General features: G+C 46.3%; 1 protein-coding gene across 24 annotated transcripts in view; it reads right to left on the reverse strand.

Annotated features, from left to right (window-relative positions):
- KIF1A (kinesin family member 1A) overlaps positions 1-21,410 on the reverse strand; it is a 158,995-nt gene that overhangs the window by 34,310 nt on the left and 103,275 nt on the right. For 9 of the 24 annotated variants that reach the window (XM_001513735.4, XM_001513790.4, XM_007669339.3 and 6 more), the window contains 9 exons: positions 19,619-19,757; positions 18,119-18,287; positions 17,672-17,762; positions 16,897-17,015; positions 15,690-15,745; positions 8,201-8,309; positions 6,300-6,366; positions 6,073-6,157; positions 4,548-4,653 (listed from right to left, as the gene is read on the reverse strand). In XM_001513735.4, the coding sequence (XP_001513785.1) occupies positions 4,548-4,653; positions 6,073-6,157; positions 6,300-6,366; positions 8,201-8,309; positions 15,690-15,745; positions 16,897-17,015; positions 17,672-17,762; positions 18,119-18,287; positions 19,619-19,757 (941 nt within the window). Of the gene's footprint in view, positions 1-1,130; positions 1,158-4,547; positions 4,654-6,072; positions 6,158-6,299; positions 6,367-8,200; positions 8,310-15,689; positions 15,794-16,896; positions 17,016-17,671; positions 17,763-18,118; positions 18,288-19,618; positions 19,758-21,410 lie in introns of all 24 variants that reach the window. The other 15 variants (XM_007669272.3, XM_016228036.3, XM_039912779.1 and 12 more) reach the window with 3 other exon arrangements.

The following is a 21,410-nucleotide window of genomic DNA, read 5'->3' on the forward strand; positions in this document are numbered from 1 at the left end:
AATATTTCTAAGAAGCTATTTAATTTACAAAACCGTGAGAGGCAATGACAGACAAAATTAAAAAGATTAAAAAGGGCCTGGCCACAAAATTCTTTACCACTTATTTGAGGGAAGTCCATACCACCACCGAGTCGGCAATTGGACGATGGGGGTCTTTTTGTAGCACGTCACAGCCACAAAATATTTCTGATCTCAAACTCCTTCACTCTGATTTGCCTCCCATTTGGGGGTTGATGCTCCAGTGTTCCGGATTCACTGTCAAAGCTACAGTCCATGTCCTCTGCTGACTGGCCAATAACATTGAACCGATGAGCTTCCACTGAGGGAAATCCAAGTGATCCAACAAGATCTCATGCCGATGGGCACTGACTGAATATTAGGGAAGACTTCAGTTACCCCTCCAGGTTTCAGAATGTCATCCACTAGCATCTAACCGTGAAAGTGGCGAAGGCATTAACCCAAGCTACCTCTAACCAACAGTATCCTCTCAGCTCCGTCCTCAGCAACTATTCTTCAGTGGAAAAAAACCAACCTTTCAATAACTTGAAGCAAATACCCTGACTTTGCCCTAAATGGACGCATTTTCCAGTCTCGCAGCTTGATTTATCCAGCTAGTTCTCAAGCCCCCATCTTCCTCCTGCTCTGTTCTTTCTCTTTCAACCTTTCCCAAATGTGGTCGCTTTGCCCACCAGGAGTTCGCCCCTAGCCCACTTTAGCCCAGCCCATGCCAGCCTCTCATGCAGCCAATGATCAAGCCTCTTCTTGCAGCTGTGGGGGTCAGCGTGAGGGCAGGAGAGAGGAGAAGGGAGTCAGCATGTCTTTGCAGAATGACAGGAAATTACAAGAGCAGCAAAACTGAAAAAGAAAAAAAAGAACTCAAAGGATGGAAGATAACAGGAAAGTAGTAATTCGAAATCATAAATCCCAAAGCAAAAAGAAAAAGAAGCCGGAAGAATCAGAAGAGAAGAGGAAAGCAGGTCATGAAGGGTCCAAAAGGTTGGAAATGAAAGGAAAGGGGCTCTTGTCGGGAGGGAGGAGAGTTTGGGTTGGGGTAGGGAAGGAGGAAGGAGGGTGCCTGAAGGAGAAAAAGAGGATTCAAAACAAAACAAAACAAGGGAAACAAATAATACCTAGGCATATCCGAATCAAGAAACTGCCTGCAAAAACACAAAACAATCACATGGTTAGTGTGAGTTCAAATGGACAGCGGCAGCGGCAGCAGCGGTTTCATAATGAAGCGATCGAGAAGCCTCCAGCCTCCACACAGCTGAGCCCTACCCTCGATCCCACACCAAACTGGAGCAGTACCAGCCAAGCTGCCGAGTCATTTGAGGGGAGGGTCCTAGCCGAAAGAGACCCTCTGCGGTGGCTAGGCCGAGAGAGGGGTGGGAGCTGAGCAGCGGCATGCTGAATGGGGCAGATTTTACCGTAGCTGCATTCTGGAGTTCTCCCTGGCACCTTCCACGTTTCACTCCCGAGGCAAAGGAAGCTAGGTCTCCGCCCACACTTCCCCGTTACCTCCCCTCGCCCCGCGAGACACCTCAATTATTTTCCCGGAGCAGGCTGTCCCTAGTTCAGGAATTTCTGGCGTTCCGGTCGATGCTCCCTTGCAGGTGAGGAAGCCGAACCGTAAGGCCTATACACGGCGAGAGTTCATAACCTCTGGATTATCAAGTGATTTGGGGGTTAGGAGGATGCTGACGCCATCGACCAAGGCACAGCCTAATACATTCTCGGCGCCAGTGGCAGAGCAACGGCGAAGTTACTAGCAGGCATGAGGGGTTTCCTGACTTTTGGTGGAAAACATCTGTGTTTTTTCCTCAGGCTTTCCTGAGGCAGGGAAGGCGAAAAGGGGTGAAGCCCGGGCTGCTATTTATGAGGAAAACTGAACGGCATATTGTGCGAGCAAAACTGAGGGTCAAAATGATTGACTACCGTACACCTTTAGATTGGGCTCTCTTCCCTTAACACTTTCTCCTGCATCCTTCTTTTATAGGCCAGACAACCCCCCAAAATAAAAAGACCCCCGTCCTAAAACCCTCCAGGAGAAAGGTTAGAAATCTTTGTGGTTTGAGGAAATGTTCAATTCATGGCTCCTCCTCCTCTTTTTTTTTTTCCTCCCCCAGTGATGGTACCTGTCTTTCACCTTTCAGAAGGAGGACACTAGGCTATCCAGATGATTCCTGCTGCTTTCGAAGACCTTGAAGTATTTATTGCAGGATGAGTTTGGATGACCAGTTCAGAGGCAGAAGCCCTGGTGCCTGCCTTCTGCTGCTCCTGTTACACAGACCCACTTGGGAAAGGCGGAGAGGTTTGTATTGGCCAATTCACTTCGTTTCCCTTGACCTTAAGCCAGAGGACAGAAAGTAGTCTCCTTCACGGGCACAGCCTCTGCCAAGCTTCTTGGCCAGATCTACCACTTAATCGGGTCCACGGTGGGGTTGGGGAGGGGTTTTCCTGAGCACTGCAGCCCAATTTTCAGCTGGAGAGCAAAGCACGGGGGGGATTTAGCAATAAGCACTGCTGTAGCACAGGCCTGAGCGGACCCTCCAGCCCACCCCTTTCTTACCAGTTCTCTTCCCTTTAATTTTCCCCTCCATTAGCTTTCAACCTGTTGATGGGCTATTGGTTCATTGGTGAAAGATGTCAGAAGTCGGCGAAAGAGCAAGCCAGGCCCTGTGTCTTCTCCGAGCATTTCTGCCCTCTGGTCACATACAATCTCTCACTGAATTAACACCTATCCTCAGCCTCCTTCTCATCCTCATTTCAAAGGATTACGGCCAAAGGATTCTTCTGCAGATCCTTGTTTGCCATTTCATCCCGCCTGTCTCACTGTAACCATTCTCTTTAAATGCTACCTTCGGTGGCCCTGGTGTCAGTATGACCATCCCAACACCAACGAGACTTCCAGAGATGATCTGCCTCCTGAACTCATTTGTGCTTCTAGATGCAGAAGTCAGGAAGTCTAAAATTCTCTTTAAAACGGCTTCTTTGTTATGCTAGGAGGTTCGAATGCATGCCAAAGATTACTGAGAAGATCTACAACTTCAGGATCTTCCCCATTTTGTGGGTGGGATTCTCCTCCCTTGTTTTATTCTCCTTATCCCTCCTGGGGGCGGGAGGAGGGGGCGACAACTTTCTCTGCTCCTGCTTGAGGGAAAACAATGAGACTTCTTCAGGCTCCGCTATAAACTTTGCACTGTTCCCATGTAGTGGGCTAAGAAGAAGTTTCTAATACTGCTGAACAGAGAGCCTGAAATCCACCCAACTAGAAAAAAATAGCTTTTGTTTGTTTGGCTAAGCTATTGGTATGAGTATAAAGAGTAACTCCCCTGGCCCATTTCATTTCACTTTCCCACAGGTCAGTAAACGTCTCAAGTGAGACCAAACTTGGAGACAAAAACAACCTTGGTGGCCCTATCTTCAGGCTGAAATTAGACTACTGGTTATTCTCTTTGACTAAGGCTTTCCCTCTATCGATCCTCCTCTTCTGAATACTGCCCCGCCTCTGAGTCTCATTAGCAAATTGTCTACTGAAGTTTCTTTCCACTCCTCTGACCGGACAGGGCCAGGTTAATTCTGTCACCTTACACCTCGTTTTTTTTTCTTTTTTCTGAGTAGCTGCTAGGAGTCTGCAGCTGTTTGCCAGCAAAATCCCCTTGTAGAGAGAGTGAGGGGACTCAAGGTCCATCACCGGCTTCCAGCACCAGGCCGGACAAGCAGGATTTGCAATGACCCTAAAAGGCACCCGAAGAGCCGGAACCCCGGGTCTATCGATACTTCACTGGGATACTATTTTCACTGCGCAGATTTGGTGGCCTATCAAGGAAAGCTGTAGGGGGCAAAAGTCTGGGCCATCATTATTCTTGGAGACCGCCAGTGTCTGACCCACAGCCACTCCCAGGCAGCCCTCCTCGGCCTCTGGGGTTGAGCCTTGAGGAGTTGTAGTGGAATTACAGGCATAAGGATGACATCTTAGCACAAGGTTAGTGCTTACTTACTGTCAGCGCTTTACAGTGCCTGGCACATAGTGAGAGCTTAACAAATACCATCAATATTAAGGTTGGATAAGCACTCCAAGACCAACTCATCTAAAAATCCTGGTAAAGTTCCTCCAGAACTGGAGAGCCACTTATAGTATGCCTTTGGTGGGAATGAGCGGATGAAGAAAGCCCTCATTTAGATGTCTGGAATGAAAGCTGATCCTACCCGCTAATGGTCCTTGGATAAATGCTCTGGCGATGGTGCCCCAACCCTGCCGAGCACCGGAGAGTTGCAGCTGAACCTCAGGGCCGTCCTGACCTTCGTGTTAACCTTCCGTTAGACAGACCGGGTGCGATTTCAGCCCGGCACCAGTCCGAAGCAGCAGAGGTCAGCAGGAGTCACGGGAAGATGAAGGGGTCGGGGACGGGGAGGAAGAGGCCAAGGAGAGTCTTAGGGGAGCTCAGTAATGCATGCATCTTCAAAGGACCGTGATTCCTGTCTAAAATGACCAGAAGAGGAGGAAAGAGAAGAGAGAAGAGCTGGGGCCAGTTGGGCAGACTCACCGATCCTCCTGAGACGGGCGGATATATCCAGACGAAAGGATGTTGAGAGACAAGATGTTAGGGTCAATGAGCGACTCGTCTGTTTCTGGAGTGTTCCGGATCCTACCTACAGAACACGGAATAAACCCCGTCAGCTCAGAGGGTCTTGCGTTTTAAGAATTTAAAACTCCCAGCGAGGCAATAGAAAGAACCCAGAAGCAAACAGGAGATTTTTAAGAGGAAAAAAAGTTACAGCTAGTTGACCTGTATCTATCCCAACACCTAAAGAAGCAGCATGGCTTAGTGGAAAGAGCCCGGGCTTGGGAGTCAGAGGATGTGGGTTCTAACCCCAGCTCTGCCACTGCTGTGTGACCTTGGGCAAGCCACTTAACTTCTCTGTGCCTCAGTTAACCTCATCTGTAAAATGGGGATTAAGACTGGGAGCCCCTTGTGGGACAATCTGATTACCTTGTATCTACCCCAGTGCTTAGAAAGGTGCTTGGCACATAGTAAGCGCTTAACGATGTGAGCCCGTCATTGGGCAGGGATTGTCTCTATCTGTTGCCGAATTGTCCATTCCAAGCGCTTAGTACAGTGCTCTGCACATAGTAGGCGCTCAATAAATACTATTGAATGAATGAATGAGCAAATACCATAATAATGAATTCATTCTTAGCACTTAGAACTATGTGCTTGACACATAGTAAGTGCATTACAAGTGCAATAATAACAATAATAATGATGGTAATAGTAATAGTGGGAATTTACCCTCCCCTCCGATCTCCTTCATTATCGAAAGTTGTAAAAACTGAGCGTATGTAAGAAGAGTGAGATTCTTCCAGGAATTAAGAGATAAATAACTGAAAAGCAATCCTAGCTTCAACCTGTTGGCTTCTACTAACGGCAATAATGAGCATCTGTACAGGTAAAAATCCTCTGGTTCCATCCTCTCATTAATCTGTCGAGTGAACTGAGCGAGGGCCAGACATAATACGCAGAGACACTGTGGTTGGCTCAGAAATGAGAAGCAGCGTGGCTCAGTGGAAAGAGAGCCCGGGCTTGGGAGTCAGAAGTCATGGGTTCTAATCTCGGCACCACCACTTGTCAGCTGTGTGACTTTGGGCAAGTCACTTAACTTCTCTGAGCCTCAGTTACCTCATCTGTAAAATGGGGATCAAGACTGTGAGCCCCACGTGGGACAACCTGATCACCTTGTATCCCCCAGCGCTTAGAACAGTGCTTTGCACATAGTAAGCGCTTAACAAATGCCATCATTATTATTATTATTATTACTGCAGCCATCTAAACTTCGTCCACATCATCCTCTTTGCTTGCAGGGGGCTTCTAAGTTCTCCACCGGGAGAGCTTATTTCCATTTTATCCAGTGGGAAGACCATAATGCGAAGTTGAGGTTGGGTCAGCAAAGAATGGGAATCCATCAACAATCGACAGGCGAATGAACAAAGGAAAGAGGTAAGGGCCTTCGGTCCCAGGAAGGCGGGACTCAGTGGGACAGGAACTCATTTCAAGGAGGTTTCGGACTTACCCACGACCAGCTCTCGCACTTCTTTCCAGCGGATGTGGCTTCCCGTCTCGTGCACCAGGGTCACAGTGATTCTCCTCTGGATGCCCTGTCCCCAAGCAGAGGGAGAGACCACGGTGAAAGACGCCCAGGGGAAATTCATCGAGGGGGTGCCGGGACAGAGAGCCGGTCGGGGGCAGGGAGCGGTGGGGAGAGGGAATTAGAAAGATCACGCGGGCACAGGCGCATACCTGATGCAGCAGGAAAGTTCCATGGCATGGCATCCCGCCTCGGTGGTCCACAACTGCTGGGATGTAACTGAAAGAAAGAGTTGGTGAGGCAGCTCATTCCGACTCAGAACCGAATCAATTTATGCATAGCGATAACGGGATCAGTTCAGCACTTCCTCTGTGAAAAGCACTGGGCTAAGTATGCAGGTGGATACAAGCTAATCGGGATGAACACTGCCTCTTTCCCATATAGGACTCACAGTTTAAACGGGAGGGAGATTGGGTTTTTAATCCTCATTAAAGGATTAAATTAAAGGAGGAGGAAACTGAGGCACAGAGAGGTTAAGTGACTGGCCCGAGGTCACACAGCAGGCTAATAGCAGAGCTGGAGTGTTTTCCCGGGCCTCCTGAGCCCCAGACCCGTGTTCTTTCCTCTAGGGCAGCTGCTTCTCAAGTTTCTCATCGGCTCGCTAAGAAATAGAAAAGTAAAATCACTCGGAGGGGTCACCTGCAATGCGGAGGGTCGTTCTGAGGGAAAAGATGTCAGCTTCTGCTTAAACAGAAGACAAAACAACTTGGCCTATGGAGAGGGCGCTCCTCTTCCTAATGGAAGTGACACGAAATCATGTAACGGAAGGCTCTCCGGGAGGAGATCCCAGTCTGCTTGGCTGTCCTCTTCAGTCTCTGAGGAAATTTACAGCTTCGATCATTGTGAAGTCACTTTTTTCTTTTTTAGTGTCATCCTGCCGAACCCAGCACTAATGGGGCCTACCAGAATGGGTAGCCTAGAGGAGCTGACTCTTAGAGGGCATTAATGCCCTCGGTGCTCTCGCATTACGTCGGGAGAAGCAGCGTGGCTCGGTGGAAAGAGCCCGGGTTTGGGAGTCAGGGGTCATGGGTTCGAATCCCAGCTCTGCCACTTGGCAGCTGTGTGACTGTGGGCAAGTCACTTCACTTCTCTGTGCCTCAGTGACCTCATCTGTAAAATGGGGATTAACTGTGAGCCTCACGTGGGACAACCCGATGACCCTGTATCCACCCCAGCGCTTAGAACAGTGCTCTGCACAGAGTAAGAGCTTAACAAATAGCAACATTATTATTATTACGTCCATCCTGCCAGGAACAGGATGGAGCACGTTCTGATTGTCATCTTGAGTATCTGGCAAGGGTGACATTTGCCCCTTTGCCCCTTTAGACTGTAAACTCGTCCTGTAGACTGTGAGTTGTCTGCCAACACCGACACCCTGTATTTTCCCAAGCGCTTAGTACACTGTTCTGCACTCACTAAGCGCTCGATAAATACCTCGATTGATTTGCTTTACTCTTTGCCTGGCCCTGTGCAACTTTTGTGACCTGAGCTAGGTGGCATATCAATGGATTAATTAACCGTGGCATCCGTTAAACCTTATCTGCGCCAAGCACTGAACCAAGCGCTAGGATAGACGTAGGAAAATCAGATACTACAGGCGGCTCACGGGGCAAGTCGGAGAGCGCACGGGTAGTGAATCTCTGTTTGGCAGATGAGAGAACTGAGGCACAGACAACCGAAGTGACTTGCCCGAGATCACACCTCAGTCAAGTGGCACATCTGGGATTAGAACTCAGGGCCTCGGACTCCCAGACCCATGCTCTTTCCGCTAAGCCACACTGCTTCCCAGAATGAGAGATCCTTTTTCTCTCCCTCTAACTGCTCCAGATCGGATCCCGGGCATCTTCTCAGATCACCACGTCTGGATGAACAAGGCGGCCTAACCTCACCTGAGAAGCATTCCGGGAAATTTCTCCAAAGTCTCACGTTTTTTATTAGGCGCCGTTCGTGTTTGGAAGGAGACTTCAACCAGCTCCAGCTCTACCCCAAAGGCCACTTAAATTTTTTTCCAAGGTCTATTTAGGGTCTTGGCCAAATGTAAAACAGAACTCACTCGCCATTGGCCTCCAGCTCACAGATCTCAAAGAACACCATTAAGTCGTATTTGCAGTGACAGGGTCCAGCCGTAGGTCGGGTTAAAGTACTCAGCTTTGTCGCAGGGACTGGAAGAGGGACCGAAAAAGAGACTTTTAAAAGAAAGGCAAAACAAACAGCGGTACCTGTCAGTTCCCCCCATTCTAGCTTCGACAGAAAGGAAATTGCAAGCCCGACTAAAGCCACCCAATCTATCTTGCGGCATGCACCAGGTAAGAAAAAGTATTGCTGAGCTCCTTCCACAGCTGGAAATGATGCTTGAAGATCCCCCACTCTGAATTAGAAGGAGAACGACAACAACCCTGACGTTCACACACCGGGCAGGACGGATACGACACGTGAGAAGGGAAAGGTGGCTAGCGATCCTTCAGAAGAGGCCCACATGCTGCTCAGAATTGGATCTCTAGGAGGCTAGAGATGCTTTGCTATTCGGGGCAGAGAACTCGCTCTCGTTGATGCCATCTCAGCCTGTCGTTCTTCCCGCCCTCCGTCTTTATGATGCACTTAGATCAATTAGCTCAGCAATCATACCCTGCCCAAGAACCATTCTCTTTGCTTACCACCTCACAGAACATCTTCCCGCTGACGATGAGGTGGGCTTAGAGAAAGAAAAGCCCCCTAGATGACACTCAAAATATCCGGCTCCCCGTTACAACGGTTGATATCACCGTGAGCAAATCGGATGAGCAAAGAGTGTATTTACTTTATTCATTTATTTATTTACATTTATTAATGTCTGTCTCCCCCTCTAGATTTGTGAGCTCGTTGTGGGAAGGGAATGTAGCTGTTTGTTGTTGAGTTGTACTCGCCCAAAAACTTCTAGATGATAGTCAAAATATCTGGCTCCCCAATACAGTGGTTGATATCACTATGAGCAAATCAGATGAGCAAAAGTGTATTTATTTTATTGATTGATTTATTTATATTTATTAATGTCTGTCTCCCCCTCTAGATTTTTGAGCTCGCTGTGGGAAGGGAATGTACCTGGTTGTTGCTGAACTGTACTCTCCCAAACACTTAGCACAATGCCTAGCACACAGTAGCGCTCGATAAATACGATTGAATGAATGAAAAGTTTCCGTTTTTAATCCGCCTTTCCTCTTTTTTATGGGTTAAACATACTGATAGAGGATAGAAGTTATCCTCTAACTTTTTAATAAAGTTTCCTTTTAAAAAAAAGATTTTCTCCAAACACGTTCCTCAATTAAATATAAATTACTTAGCTATCTTAGACTTTAAGCCTTTAAATCATATTAATTGAGTACTTACTCTCTGACTCTCCCAATCGTAAATATTTGCTCTTTTCAGCCACTACTCAATCAATCAGAGGTATTTACTGAGCACTTACTGTGGGCTTAGTGTACAGAGATAAACATTTGGACAAGTACAATACAGTAGAGTACGGTAGATACAATCTACAGACCCACTGGGAGTTTCCAGACTAGAGGGGAAAGATTATTCCCGCTCTTCATTCCTGCTAAGCTAAATGTCTGGCAATACCTTGCGCTCAACTCTCCTACTTCCAACCCTTCACCTATTCTGTTCCTTGGCCCTAGAACTCCCTCTCCTCTTAAACCCATCAGACCGCAACCCTCTCCGTACTCAAAACCGTCCTAAAATCCCCCCTCCTCCAACAAGCCTTCCCTGCATAACTCCTAGGTCTCCAAACTACCAGCCATTTCTAGCATCTGTACATTTTTTTGCATCCATCTTCGGCATTATGCTTATATGTTGATTTGATTGTACGCTGCACACTGAATTATTTTTCTTTCTCTTGCTGTAACAAGTTTGATGTCCGTCTCCCACATCAGACTGTAAAATTCTGGGGAGGGAAGGGAATGCGTCACTTCCCTGTGCCGTATTTTCCCAAACGTTTAGGTAATGCTTGGCACCCGCTAGAGTCACAATTAATAATATTACTTCCACTACTATTGCAGAACACTCCTAAGCACTTGGGAGAGTTTGACAGAGAAGCAAAAGAAATGATCTCGGCACACAAGGAGTTTACAATCTAGCAGGGGAGGCGGACATAAAATACTTTACAAGTAGGAGGAAGAAATGGTCAAATAGTAGAGTATGTAAACATAAGTATAAAATTGGCATGCCCAGAAGTAGAGTGCGCAAAAGTGCTGAGACGATAATAAGGGAAATATGATCTGGGGAGAAGAAAACTTGATCAGAGAAATCTTCCTGGAATAGGTGGAATTTCCCTTTCCTCTGCTTCTGCATTTTGATCCACAGCCCCGAGGGAAAAGGTTGAAAACAAAATTTTCCCCGAAATTAAATGTATTAAACCGTGATGCGCCAAATTTGCAAAGTGTCTAAATGGTCATAGCAGACATTTATGCCTGGGAATTTTGAAACCTAGACTTCTGGAGAGAAGAGCTTTCCTGATAGGGAGTATTCAGAAGGACCCAGGTGTGTTCATAGCGGATGGACACCTTGCACTTGTGAGTGACAAGGTCAGCACACAGAGACAGCGAGCACTGACCTAAAAAATCAAACCACTGAACAAAACATGTGACCGTGAGCTAGTCCTCTAGATTGTAAGCTCACGTGGGCCGGGAATGTGTCTACCGACTCTGTCCTACTGTACTCTCCCAAGTGCTTAGTACAGTATTCTGCCCACAGGAATCATGCAATAAATACAACTGATGGATTGATTCTGCCCGGCTTTGGGTAGCTTCACCCAAAAGAGGATTTCTACTTTCCAATTGGTGAGCAAGGTCCCTGGGAGGACTGAAGTCTGGTGAATTCATCTGTCTGTACGCTGGCCCTCCAACTCCCACTAGCTCCGTGGGATGTAGATGGGGATCAGGTAGACCGGGGAGAAGAAATAGGAAGAACCACATCACACACTCGTCCAAGCAGGAAGCCAGCACTTGGGAGACCAGATCCAGCCAGTGAGGTGAGAGGAAATTAAGTTTAGGCTCAGTTAGGTCTTTAAATCCAGAATGAAAGCAAGCCCAGGGGAAAGTTCAGACTGGAGAGGAACAGAGTGACAGGTAGCACTCCAGAAGTCTCAAAAAACACTGAGAGGAAGCATTTCTCAGAGAAGATACATGGAAAGACCCCCGAGAAAGAGGGGCAGGTGCCATGGCTCTTTTCCAACACCAACCAGGTCTCTGGGCCTTTCTTACAACCCCGTTCATTACAGGCTGCAAGGGCCGGGGGCTGGACTCCTTCGCCTCGCTGAGCAGAAGGAGGGAGGCCACGCTGGCAGCACTGAGGGCACGCTGAGAGACCACATCCAGCAGTGAGCCGTCCACTGTGTCCGGCAGCAGATGCTTAACCAACTGACGGCACTTTTCTTCATCTTGGAGCGGCCGAAAGGAATAAAAATGAACAAAAAACCAGCAAACATTTACATCTTAGTGCACTGCAAGGATCCGAACCCACACGGATTCAGACACTGTGCCGGTGAGTGAGAAGCAGCGTGGCTCGGCGGAAAGGGCACGGCCTTAGGACTCGGGGGTCATGGGTTCTAATCCCGGCTCCGCCACCTGTCAGCTGTGTGACTTTGGGTAAGTCACTTAACTCCTCGGTGCTTCAGTTACCTCATCTGCAAAATGGGGATTAAGACTGAGCCTCACATGGGACATCCCGATTGCCCTGTATCCACCCCAGCGCTTAGAACACTACTTGGCACATAAGCGCTTAACAAATACCAACATTATTATTATTATGATTATTGGAATGTCAAGCGGGAGATTGTATTGTACCTACCCGACTGCTTGTATAGTACCTGGCACATAGTAAATGCTTAACGAATACCCAAATGATTATTATCGTAAGAATAAATTATCATCACTATTATTTATAATGACGACGATAGCAATAATAACGATTAAATTACTTCCTATTGTCCCAAGGGGGACTCCGTTTTAAATCTCGGGAACATCAGGTTGAGGCTCAAATAACAGGCCACGGGTCAGCTCTGCTGCTCACTTCACCCCAAGCAGCTCTCCTATTTTCTTACACCTCAAAGAACTCAAACTCTAAACCAAAAAGATAAAAGAAGTGACAGCGTGGCTCAGTGGAAAGAGCCCAGGCTTGGGAGTCAGTGGTCAAGAGTTCGAATCCGGCCTCTGCCACTTGTCACCTGTGTGACTGTGGGCAAGTCACTTAACTTCTCTGGGCCTCAGTTCCCTCATCTGTAAAAATGGGGATTAAAACTTGGAGCCCCATGTGGGACAACCTGATGATCCCGTATCTCCCCCAGCGCTTAGAACAGTGCTCTGCACACAGTAAGCGCTTAACAAATACCAACATTATTATTAAGGGGAAAAAGAATGTGAGCCCCCCCCCCCCGGGGGAAAAGGAACAGTGTCCAACAAGATTAACTTGCCTCTAAGCAAGCAAGATTAGTGCTGGACACATAGGTGCTTAACGGATATAATAAAGACAACAAAAACAATAATGATAATAAAAATATCCTTGAGATGGATGCTTAACCTGACAGATGCCGCTACTCTTTATTTCCACTGCCATGGACATCTCTCATTTTCTGAGCTCTTAATTTGGCAAATGAGGAAAGAACGCCCACAGATCAAGCAACACTGCCAGCCAGGAAAGCAGGCGTTTGATGACTCGGGCAAGTCTAATCTGATACCTCTGAATATGTCGAAGGTCAGGAGCAAACAAGAGGAGAAGCATACGGGTGAAAAAATGGAAGGGATCAGGGTTTATTTCATTCTGTGGTCAAGTGAAAAAGTATTTACAGAATCTATATGTTTCTCAACAGACCCGATAGCAGCAGCCCTTGTTTCCAACCTGGTGAAAGGGGGACGTGCTGGGAGTGCTAATTTTTGCTAATTAGCATGGAATGGCTGAAAAGAATTAGGCAGCTGTCCAAAGACCAGGATTTATTCCTGGAGAAAGCTTCCTGGGGCAAGGCTCCTGTTTGGCTGGTGAGAGGGTTTAACTGACAGTCGTTGATCTTCAAAAGAACTTCCAGGATTTGCAAGTTAAATTTGATCTCTGATAAAGAAGCTGGAGCCCAGATGGAACTGAGAACAGTCCTTGTGGGAGAAGAAGTTTTCGTTTGTTAAACCAAACAGCTCATGCCAGAAGCCCGCTTTTTAATAATAATAATGTTGGTATTTGTTAAGCGCTTACTATGTGCCGAGCACTGTTCTAAGCGCTGGGGTAGACACAGGGGAATCAGGTTGTCCCATGTGGGGCTCACAGTCTTCATCCCCATTTTACAGATGAGGCAACTGAGGCCCAGAGAAGTGAAGTGACTCGCCCACAGTCACACAGCTGACGAGTGGCCGAGCCGGGATTCGAACCCATGACCTCTGACTCCAAAGCCCGGGCTCTTTCCACTGAGCCGCGCTGCTTCTCCTGTGTGCTTTTTCACACCAGAGAAAGAGAAGCAGCAATTCTGGGAGCCTGCCAGGCCTGAAATTTCCCAGCTTCTCTCTTTCAGACCCCTCACGCTCCTGCAAAGCTACCTGGACTTCAAGGAAGTACTAGAGGGCCCATCCAGGACAGCAGTGGGGTAGGGGGACAGGCTTGGGGGTGCGGGGAGGAAAGGAAAAACTTGAAATGCTCTTTGCCCATTAGATGGCTGTGCCGACGTTATTGGTTCCTGATGTCAGTGCCAAAGCAGGCCGATAATAATAACTGCGGCTTTTGTTAAGCGCTTAATAAGTGCCAAACACTGTTCTAAACCAGGCATTAAAGAGTTCCTTGTCCAGAGCAGTTAAGTGAAGAACACAATTTTCCATTGAAAATTAATAAAATTAAAACAACCTTGTCAAGCGTGAAAACAGCCTTGAAAAACTTGGAGCCTTGTAGGAAATTTAAGTTTCCACCCTAAAGAACCATACGATCTATGACCGACAAATGCGCATCTAGGCATGCGCAACACATACTCACATACACAAGACACGCATGGTAGCTCGGATTTCTTTTCTTACGAGGGTGATTCAGCAATAGAAAATCCAAAAATTTTTATTCTTGTGAATAATCACAAGGATTGCTGGGTACTGTTATGCCTTACAGCCTGCTCCGGGACTAATTATAAAAATGACCGTGCTCTAAAATCCCAAGTAATAATAATAATAATAATGTTGGCATTTGTTAAGCGCTTACTATGTGCAGAGTACCGTTCTAAGCGCTGGGGGAGATACAGGGGAATCAGGTCGTCCCACGTGAGGCTCACAGTCTTAATCGCCCTTTTACAGATGAGGTCACTGAGGCCCAGAGAAGTGAAGTGACTTGCCCACAGTCACACAGCTGCCAAGTGGCAGGGGCGGGATTCGGGCCCACGACCTCTGACTCCCAAGCCCATGTTCTTTCCACTGAGCTACGCTGCTTCTCTACCACCTGACGGCCATGAGATGAGAGCACTTCAGGATTATTTTGCTTCTATACCTTCTTAACGGAGCTATAATTTCCAGTACCAAGCTGGCGAATTCCCCGCAGTCAGTTCTCCGGTACGGAAACCCTCACATGCAAAACTCTTGGTAGGTTCTTTTGTATTTCTTTATTCTCTTGATGTACCGTCTTCTATATCGATAGTCATTTCCTATTAATCCCCAAGATCCCCCAAGCTTTAGAATGCAAAGCTGAAGATTTAAAGGTCACACTCTTAGATGGTTTGTTTATTTCCAAGACACTGACCGGTTTGACTGGCCCAGAGACTAGGAAGAGACGTAGACTTAGGGTGGGTACGATGACAGTCAAGCTGACATTTTCTAGAATGGGCTGAATATAGCAAGTAAAGAGCCCGAAGAGATCTTTTTTTTCGGGGGGGGGGGGTATATTTTTAAGCGCTTACTATGTGCCAGGCTCCGTTCTAAGCGCTAGGGTAGATACAAGTTAATTAGGTTGGACACAGTCCTTGTCCCTCATAGTGCTCACAGTCGTAGTGCCCATTTTACAGAAGAGATAATCGAGTCACAGAGAAGTGAAGTGATTTGCCTAAAGTCACACAGCAGACAAGTGGCGGAGCCGGGGTCAGAACCCAGGTCCTTCTGACTCCCAGATCCACATTCTTTCTACTAGGTTATGCTGCTTCTGCTGACCTACTATCTTGGTTGTGCTTATGGGATTGTTCTTCCTGCTGAAATAATCCGTTACTTCTTTCCCAGTACATTTGCTTTTCCTCTTCCTACAAACCCCGTGGGCCAGGAACTCTGTCTAAACCAATACCTTTGTCCCTTTCCTAAGAACTTAGAAAAATCCTCTGCTCACCATTCACACTTAACGAATGTCATAAACAAATAAATGAGTAAAATAAGGAGCCTTTAGCCACTAGGGGAAAATCATCCGGAAACAGCAATTAAACTACCGAGCTAATCATTCTCTCCAATTCCAACTAGGGCACCGGATCGAAATAATAACGCAAAGATCAACAAGCTTAACAAGAATCTCTGAGTCTCCCAAACACTCAGAAGAACCAGGACTTTAACATAAATAGAGACATAGCTGTTGCCAACCTGGTTTGGATAGAGGCATGACCCGAGGGAAATGGCGGCGTGATGGTCTCAGGGGGCTGTAGAGAAAGAAGAGATTTGTATGGCAAAAACTGGCATCTTGAAACCTTGGAGAAAAAAAAGGTCAGTCATAGACACAGATCGTTTCAATTACATTTCTCACAAGAATATTCAAAGGGCTCGTTGCCAGCTCCTCATGCCCGATTCCATTTTTCTATACCAGTGCATAATTGGAAATGTTCTTCCTCTTCCCATCCACCTTCTCCCTCTCCTTCAAATCTACTTCCTATTTCATTTCTTACAGAAACCTCTTCTTGGACTCAACAGCCCCTTCAAATGGTTAAGAAAAACCTTAACCCGGAAGGGCTGTCGGGTACAAACATACATATACGCTAGCTGTCTTTTTGGATTTGAAGATTATGCTCCTGATAGCGTGTGTTCAGGTTGTTGCTGTTTTTCTGTGTATGCTTGCATGTGCATGTGTGTGTTTATTAATATTGGCCTTTGAAACACTCACTGCCTAGAAGTGTTTTCTTTTTTCCGTTCTGGTGAGATGATTTTCTTGAGCCTCTAATCTAGGACAGCCCCTCCATTCATAATTGCTCTATGACAGGCTGTTATGTCTTTGGCTGCCATCTCCTAGCGGGCAACAGGTCTGTGGCATCATCAGAAGTTTTGCTACCTGGTGTCATAAAATGGGTTCTTCAAATTGCTTTGCTTATGGACTCTTGACTTAAATTCACAGACAGCAGCAGTTTAGATGTTCTGCTGCCTTCTATTATTTTAACATGCCCCATCCATTGAAATGTGATACAGAAACATGTCGACACACATGCTCTCCATAGAGCCTATGCATTCAATTGCATTTCAATCGTATTTATTGAGCGTTTACTGTGTGCAGAGCACTGTGCTAAGCACTTGGTAGAGTAGAATACAACAGTAAACAGGCACACTCCCTGCCCACAGTGAGCTTACAGCCTAATTCTCAGTGAAGAAAAGAATACAAAGGAGAACGAAAAGAATACCATTGTCATCTATTTAAAATTTTAAAGGAGCTGGGTTCTTCTCCCTCATAAAATATTTGCATTTTCATACTTTCAACAAGAAACCTTAAGACTCTTCCAACTCCAATTTCTGAGCTACAGGCCAATCGTCTCAACTACTAACGGCCTTAGTTACCAGATAGCTTCCAACTCTGGGGCCGACTTACCTGAGAACATCCTTGCAGAGAGGGGGGAAAGGATGCTGTTGGTAATGTCCAAATACCTCAAATACGATCGGTTGGCTCTTAATGTATTCAATAAAGGACTTGGTGACCTCAACTGCAATCTAAAACACAGATGGAGAGTAAATGAATGAAGAATAGGTCTTGCTTTTTTTTAAAAAAAGAAAAAATGACTCGATGGTAACTTGGGGTTGAGAATCAAATCGCCGGACTGACAAGTATTTCCCCACAACTTCAATTCTGGGCCTCACGTGCCAATCACGGATGCAGTCTGCCAGAACATAGCTTGGTTTATATCCTCTGACCATTTGAGTCATTATCTTCTATGTTCTGCCAAATGCCATTGGTCAGTAGGCCTGCCACATTCAGATCCGAGCCATCTGATGTGCAAAATCTCTTAAAGTGAGCTTTAAGCTTTACTTCTCTGTCAGAAGCAAAAAGCCCTGGAAATTTAAAGTGAAAGTTTTCCCTCCCACCTCATGGAAGTAGCTCTTTCGCCCCATTCTTTCACTGATTTTATTTTACCAGAGTTCTTTTTTAAGAAACTGTCCCCTCACAAGGACAGACGACTAGGCCCAACACCTGGTGGGATATCGTGATCCATCCAGATTTGTCCAGGTGATGGTTGGACAGATACATTAATTAATGAAGAAGAGAGTATGGAAAATTTGGAAGAATTCATGAGTTCCCACTGGTGGCCCTTTGTTCTTTGAAGCCAAAAAGTATCTATTACCGGTTCAAGAGATAAGTGCTAACTTACATTCTGGACGTGGTAGAATCCAAGAGGAGGGCCCCTTCCTGTGTTTTTCAAAGGTTCTGTGGAAAAGGCCTCATCGTGTCGGTGGATAAAACTGTAAACAGAAGACAATCAATATTTTTAAGAGGATTCTGCTGACTGAAAAGAATGAGCGTATGACCTGGGAGTGTGAAGAGACATTAATGGCTAGGGTGAAAGAATCCAGATCTCAGTGGACAAATGGGTTGAGTTTTATCGATGATCTTCACACGTTAGGGGTCGGCATAATGCTTTACAGACAGCCGATGTTCCATAAACACCACCGTGGGGAAACGTCAGAGGCAGAGTTCTTTGTTCAGACTGGACTGAAGAAGGGGCAGTAAGGGAATGCTGAGAAACCCAAGAGAAATGCAAGCAAAAAACCAAAATTAAGAACCCAAGGAACAGGGAAGCAGGAGAGTGATATCTCACTTGAACTGGCAGAAGATATCGGCATATTCTGCTGAGATACTGGAGGCCTGGAGGACTGTCACGCGGAAGGTGAAAATGCTTCCCAGCTTAAGATGCTCTAGAGCTGCTTCCAGGGGACCGTCCATGACATTTTTCTCAGGGCTATCCAAGAGAACATCTTCAGGAGTCACTGAAAGTGGAGAGCCAATATCAAAATAATTTACTTACGTAGAGGACCATACATTCTGAGTACGTAGCTCTGTTCTTTGGCTCTTAGGCCCCTGGCATTTGAAGTCTATGGTGTAACTGAATTTCTGTTCTGTTTTCATGTTCGTGGATTTTATCCTTTTGAGTTATTTTATACTGAAGGCAGGGATCATGTCTTCTTCTGTGATTCACCCTAGGGCTTAGGTCAGTGCTGACTCATTGCTGTGTTCTCGTCTCTCCCACAAACGGCTTCTTGCTCACACCTTCCCTTTTGCCTGGAATTTCCTCCCCCTTCACATCTGGCAGGTGCTAGGTCTCCCCATCTTCAAAGCCATCCTGAAATCACATCTCCTCCAGGAGGGCTTCCCTGGTTAATTTATGTTCTTCCTACCTGATAGCTCCCCTTAAGCACTTTGACATCTACTCTCTCAGATGCCTAGTTTGGTTCTTTGCACACTGTAGGTGCTCAATAATTACTTCTGATTGAATTAGGGAACTAAAATTGAGTAAGAAACACAGGCCCTGTCCTTCAAAGAATTTACAACTAAGCAATAAAGCTTATATCCTAGAAAATGAGTACTTTTTGATGATGTGAAGATGGTAACAGCAAAGATCCTCTAAGCATTCTTTACATTTTCCATCTCATGCCTCATACTGGGCTCGTGAGAGGAGGGGTTTATTCCTAGGCTTAGAATGACTGGACTCTCCTTTCCTAAGAGTCCCTATTTTTATACAAGATTAGGATTAGAATCAGGGCCTTCAAACAACTGCCTCATGACTGTGCACAGCACATATAAGAAAGAGAAGCAGCATGGCCTAGTGGAAAGACCATGGGTTTGCAAGTCATAGGTCCTGGGTTCTAATCCTAGCTCCACCACTTTTCTGCTGTGTGATTTTGGGCATCACCTAACCTCTCTGGGCCTCAGGTACCTTATCTGTAAATTGGGGATTAAGACTATGAGCCCTACGTGTGTCCAACCTGATTTGCTCCTGTCTACCCCAGCGCTTAGTACAGTACCTGGGACATAGAAAGTGCTTAATAAATGACCACAATTAATATTATTATCATTGTTATTATCTGAGAAATGGGGAATAAGACTGTGAGCCTCACATGGGACACGGACCGAGTCCAACCTACTTACCTTGTATCTACCCCAGTGCTTAGTATGTTGACTGGCATGTAGTAAGCATATAAGATTAAAAAGAAAAAGAGCCTGGAGAGTTGAAGAGTTGAATGTCTCAGGAGTTTCACGGCTCCCCCATGCCTACCCTCTCCCTCCTACACTCTCCAGGTTGGGGACGTCCTCCCTTTACCTGCACAGGTATTATTGTTCACTTCATCCGCAGTAGGTCCTAAGTCAGTGATCTGTCCCTGGCCTTCAACAATGCGCAGCTCCTCCTGGGAGGTCCCCGAACGAGACATTCCGACCACGGGACAGGATTCGGATTGGAACTGCAAGAGATCAAAGACAAGTGGGAAAAGAGGAAACTGAGATCTGAATATCGGCAAGATGCTGCCCAGGGCCGCTAGGAGAGACCCGCTATGTGTTCGCAAGAGCCGCTCTCCAATCTGAAGGGTAGAAGGTTTGCCTGTGGACTTTTCGGGTGTTGATTCCATTTTCTAACTCTCTAACTTTCTGCAATTCAAAGTGGGAGGTTCGCTTCATCACCCTGAACCAGTCAAACTGGCCACCATCTAATTATTTCTCTTGGAAATCAATTGTCCTCATTTAGATGGAACAGCGACAAGCTCCCCCAGCCACCGTGGCCAATTCTATTCTGAGGTCGTTAGATGAGAGAAAAAAGGGGGAATAGAAGTTTCCATGGATGACCGTTCTCTAGATTTCAGAGCTCATTTAGCAGCACAGCAATTACACAGTCATTGAATCCAATCTGTTCGAATGATAGATAGACCCACAAACCCAGCCATCGTCTCAAAATATTGGTCTGTGTTCCGGATATCATACTATGGAGACTTGCAGTCCATAGAGTTATTAACATTATGGGCTCCCAACGTATTAATCACATCAGCTACTACATGATTTTCTTCCTGGAGCCATTTCGAGACCAATCCATCTCTTTTAACATTATTACTTCTTGAAGACAAGGAAGAGTAAGTGGAAATATTAGAAATGGGCCAAGAAAGATTCTCCAAATCCATCACTGCAATACTAGACTTTCATTCTAGGCTTATGTGAACCATTTCCAAGCCACAGGGCTTCTATCCAGGGGACCACGGGCATAGGATATGCCAGCTGCAGAATAATAGCAGCAAGATGTCCACACTGAGCCTCTATCAGTTCAGGGAAGACAATCTAGCCATCTCTGAAACTGCTCAAGGAGAAGGTTCAAGCCTGTACATAAGTAGTCATTGTAAATTTAAAGGAGATAAAGGGTGAATTCCTTACAAGCATTCACAAGCAATAGAGATTATTCGCATACACACAGCAATATAATAATAAGAGGAGAGGCAGTATGGCCTAGTGAATAGGGCTTAGGCCTGGGAGACAGAAGGACAAGGGTTAATAATAATGTTGGTATTTGTTAAGCGCTTACCATGTGCAGAACACTGTTCTAAGAGCTGGGGTAGACACAGGGGACTCAGGTTGTCCCACGTGGGGCTCACAGTCTTAATCCCCATTTGACAGATGAGATAACTGAGGCACAGAGAAGTGAAGTGACTTGCCCACAGTCACACAGCTGACAAGTGGCAGAGCTGGGATTCGAACCCATGACCTCTGACTCCAAAGCCCATGCTCCTTCCGCTGAGCCACGTTACTTCCGACTCCACCGCTTGTTTGCTGTGTGACCTTGGGGAAGTCCCTTTACTTCTCTGTTCTTCAGCTACCTCATCTATAAAATGGGGACTGTGTCCCTGTATCTACCCCAGTGCTTAGTACAGCGCCTGGCACATATTCAGTGCTTAATAAATACCACGACTGATAAATTATAATACCCTGTGGTATTTGTTAAGTGCTTTATTTTGTGTCGAACATTATACTCAGCCCTGGGGTAGATACAGTATAATCGTTTCAGACACAGTCCCTGCCCTACATGGGGCTCACAGTCTAAGGGGGAGGGAGAACAGGGAGTGAATCCCCATTTT

The sequence above is a fragment of the Ornithorhynchus anatinus genome, chromosome 7, assembly GCF_004115215.2.
Source record: "Ornithorhynchus anatinus isolate Pmale09 chromosome 7, mOrnAna1.pri.v4, whole genome shotgun sequence".
NCBI classification, from domain to species: Eukaryota; Metazoa; Chordata; class Mammalia; order Monotremata; family Ornithorhynchidae; genus Ornithorhynchus; species Ornithorhynchus anatinus.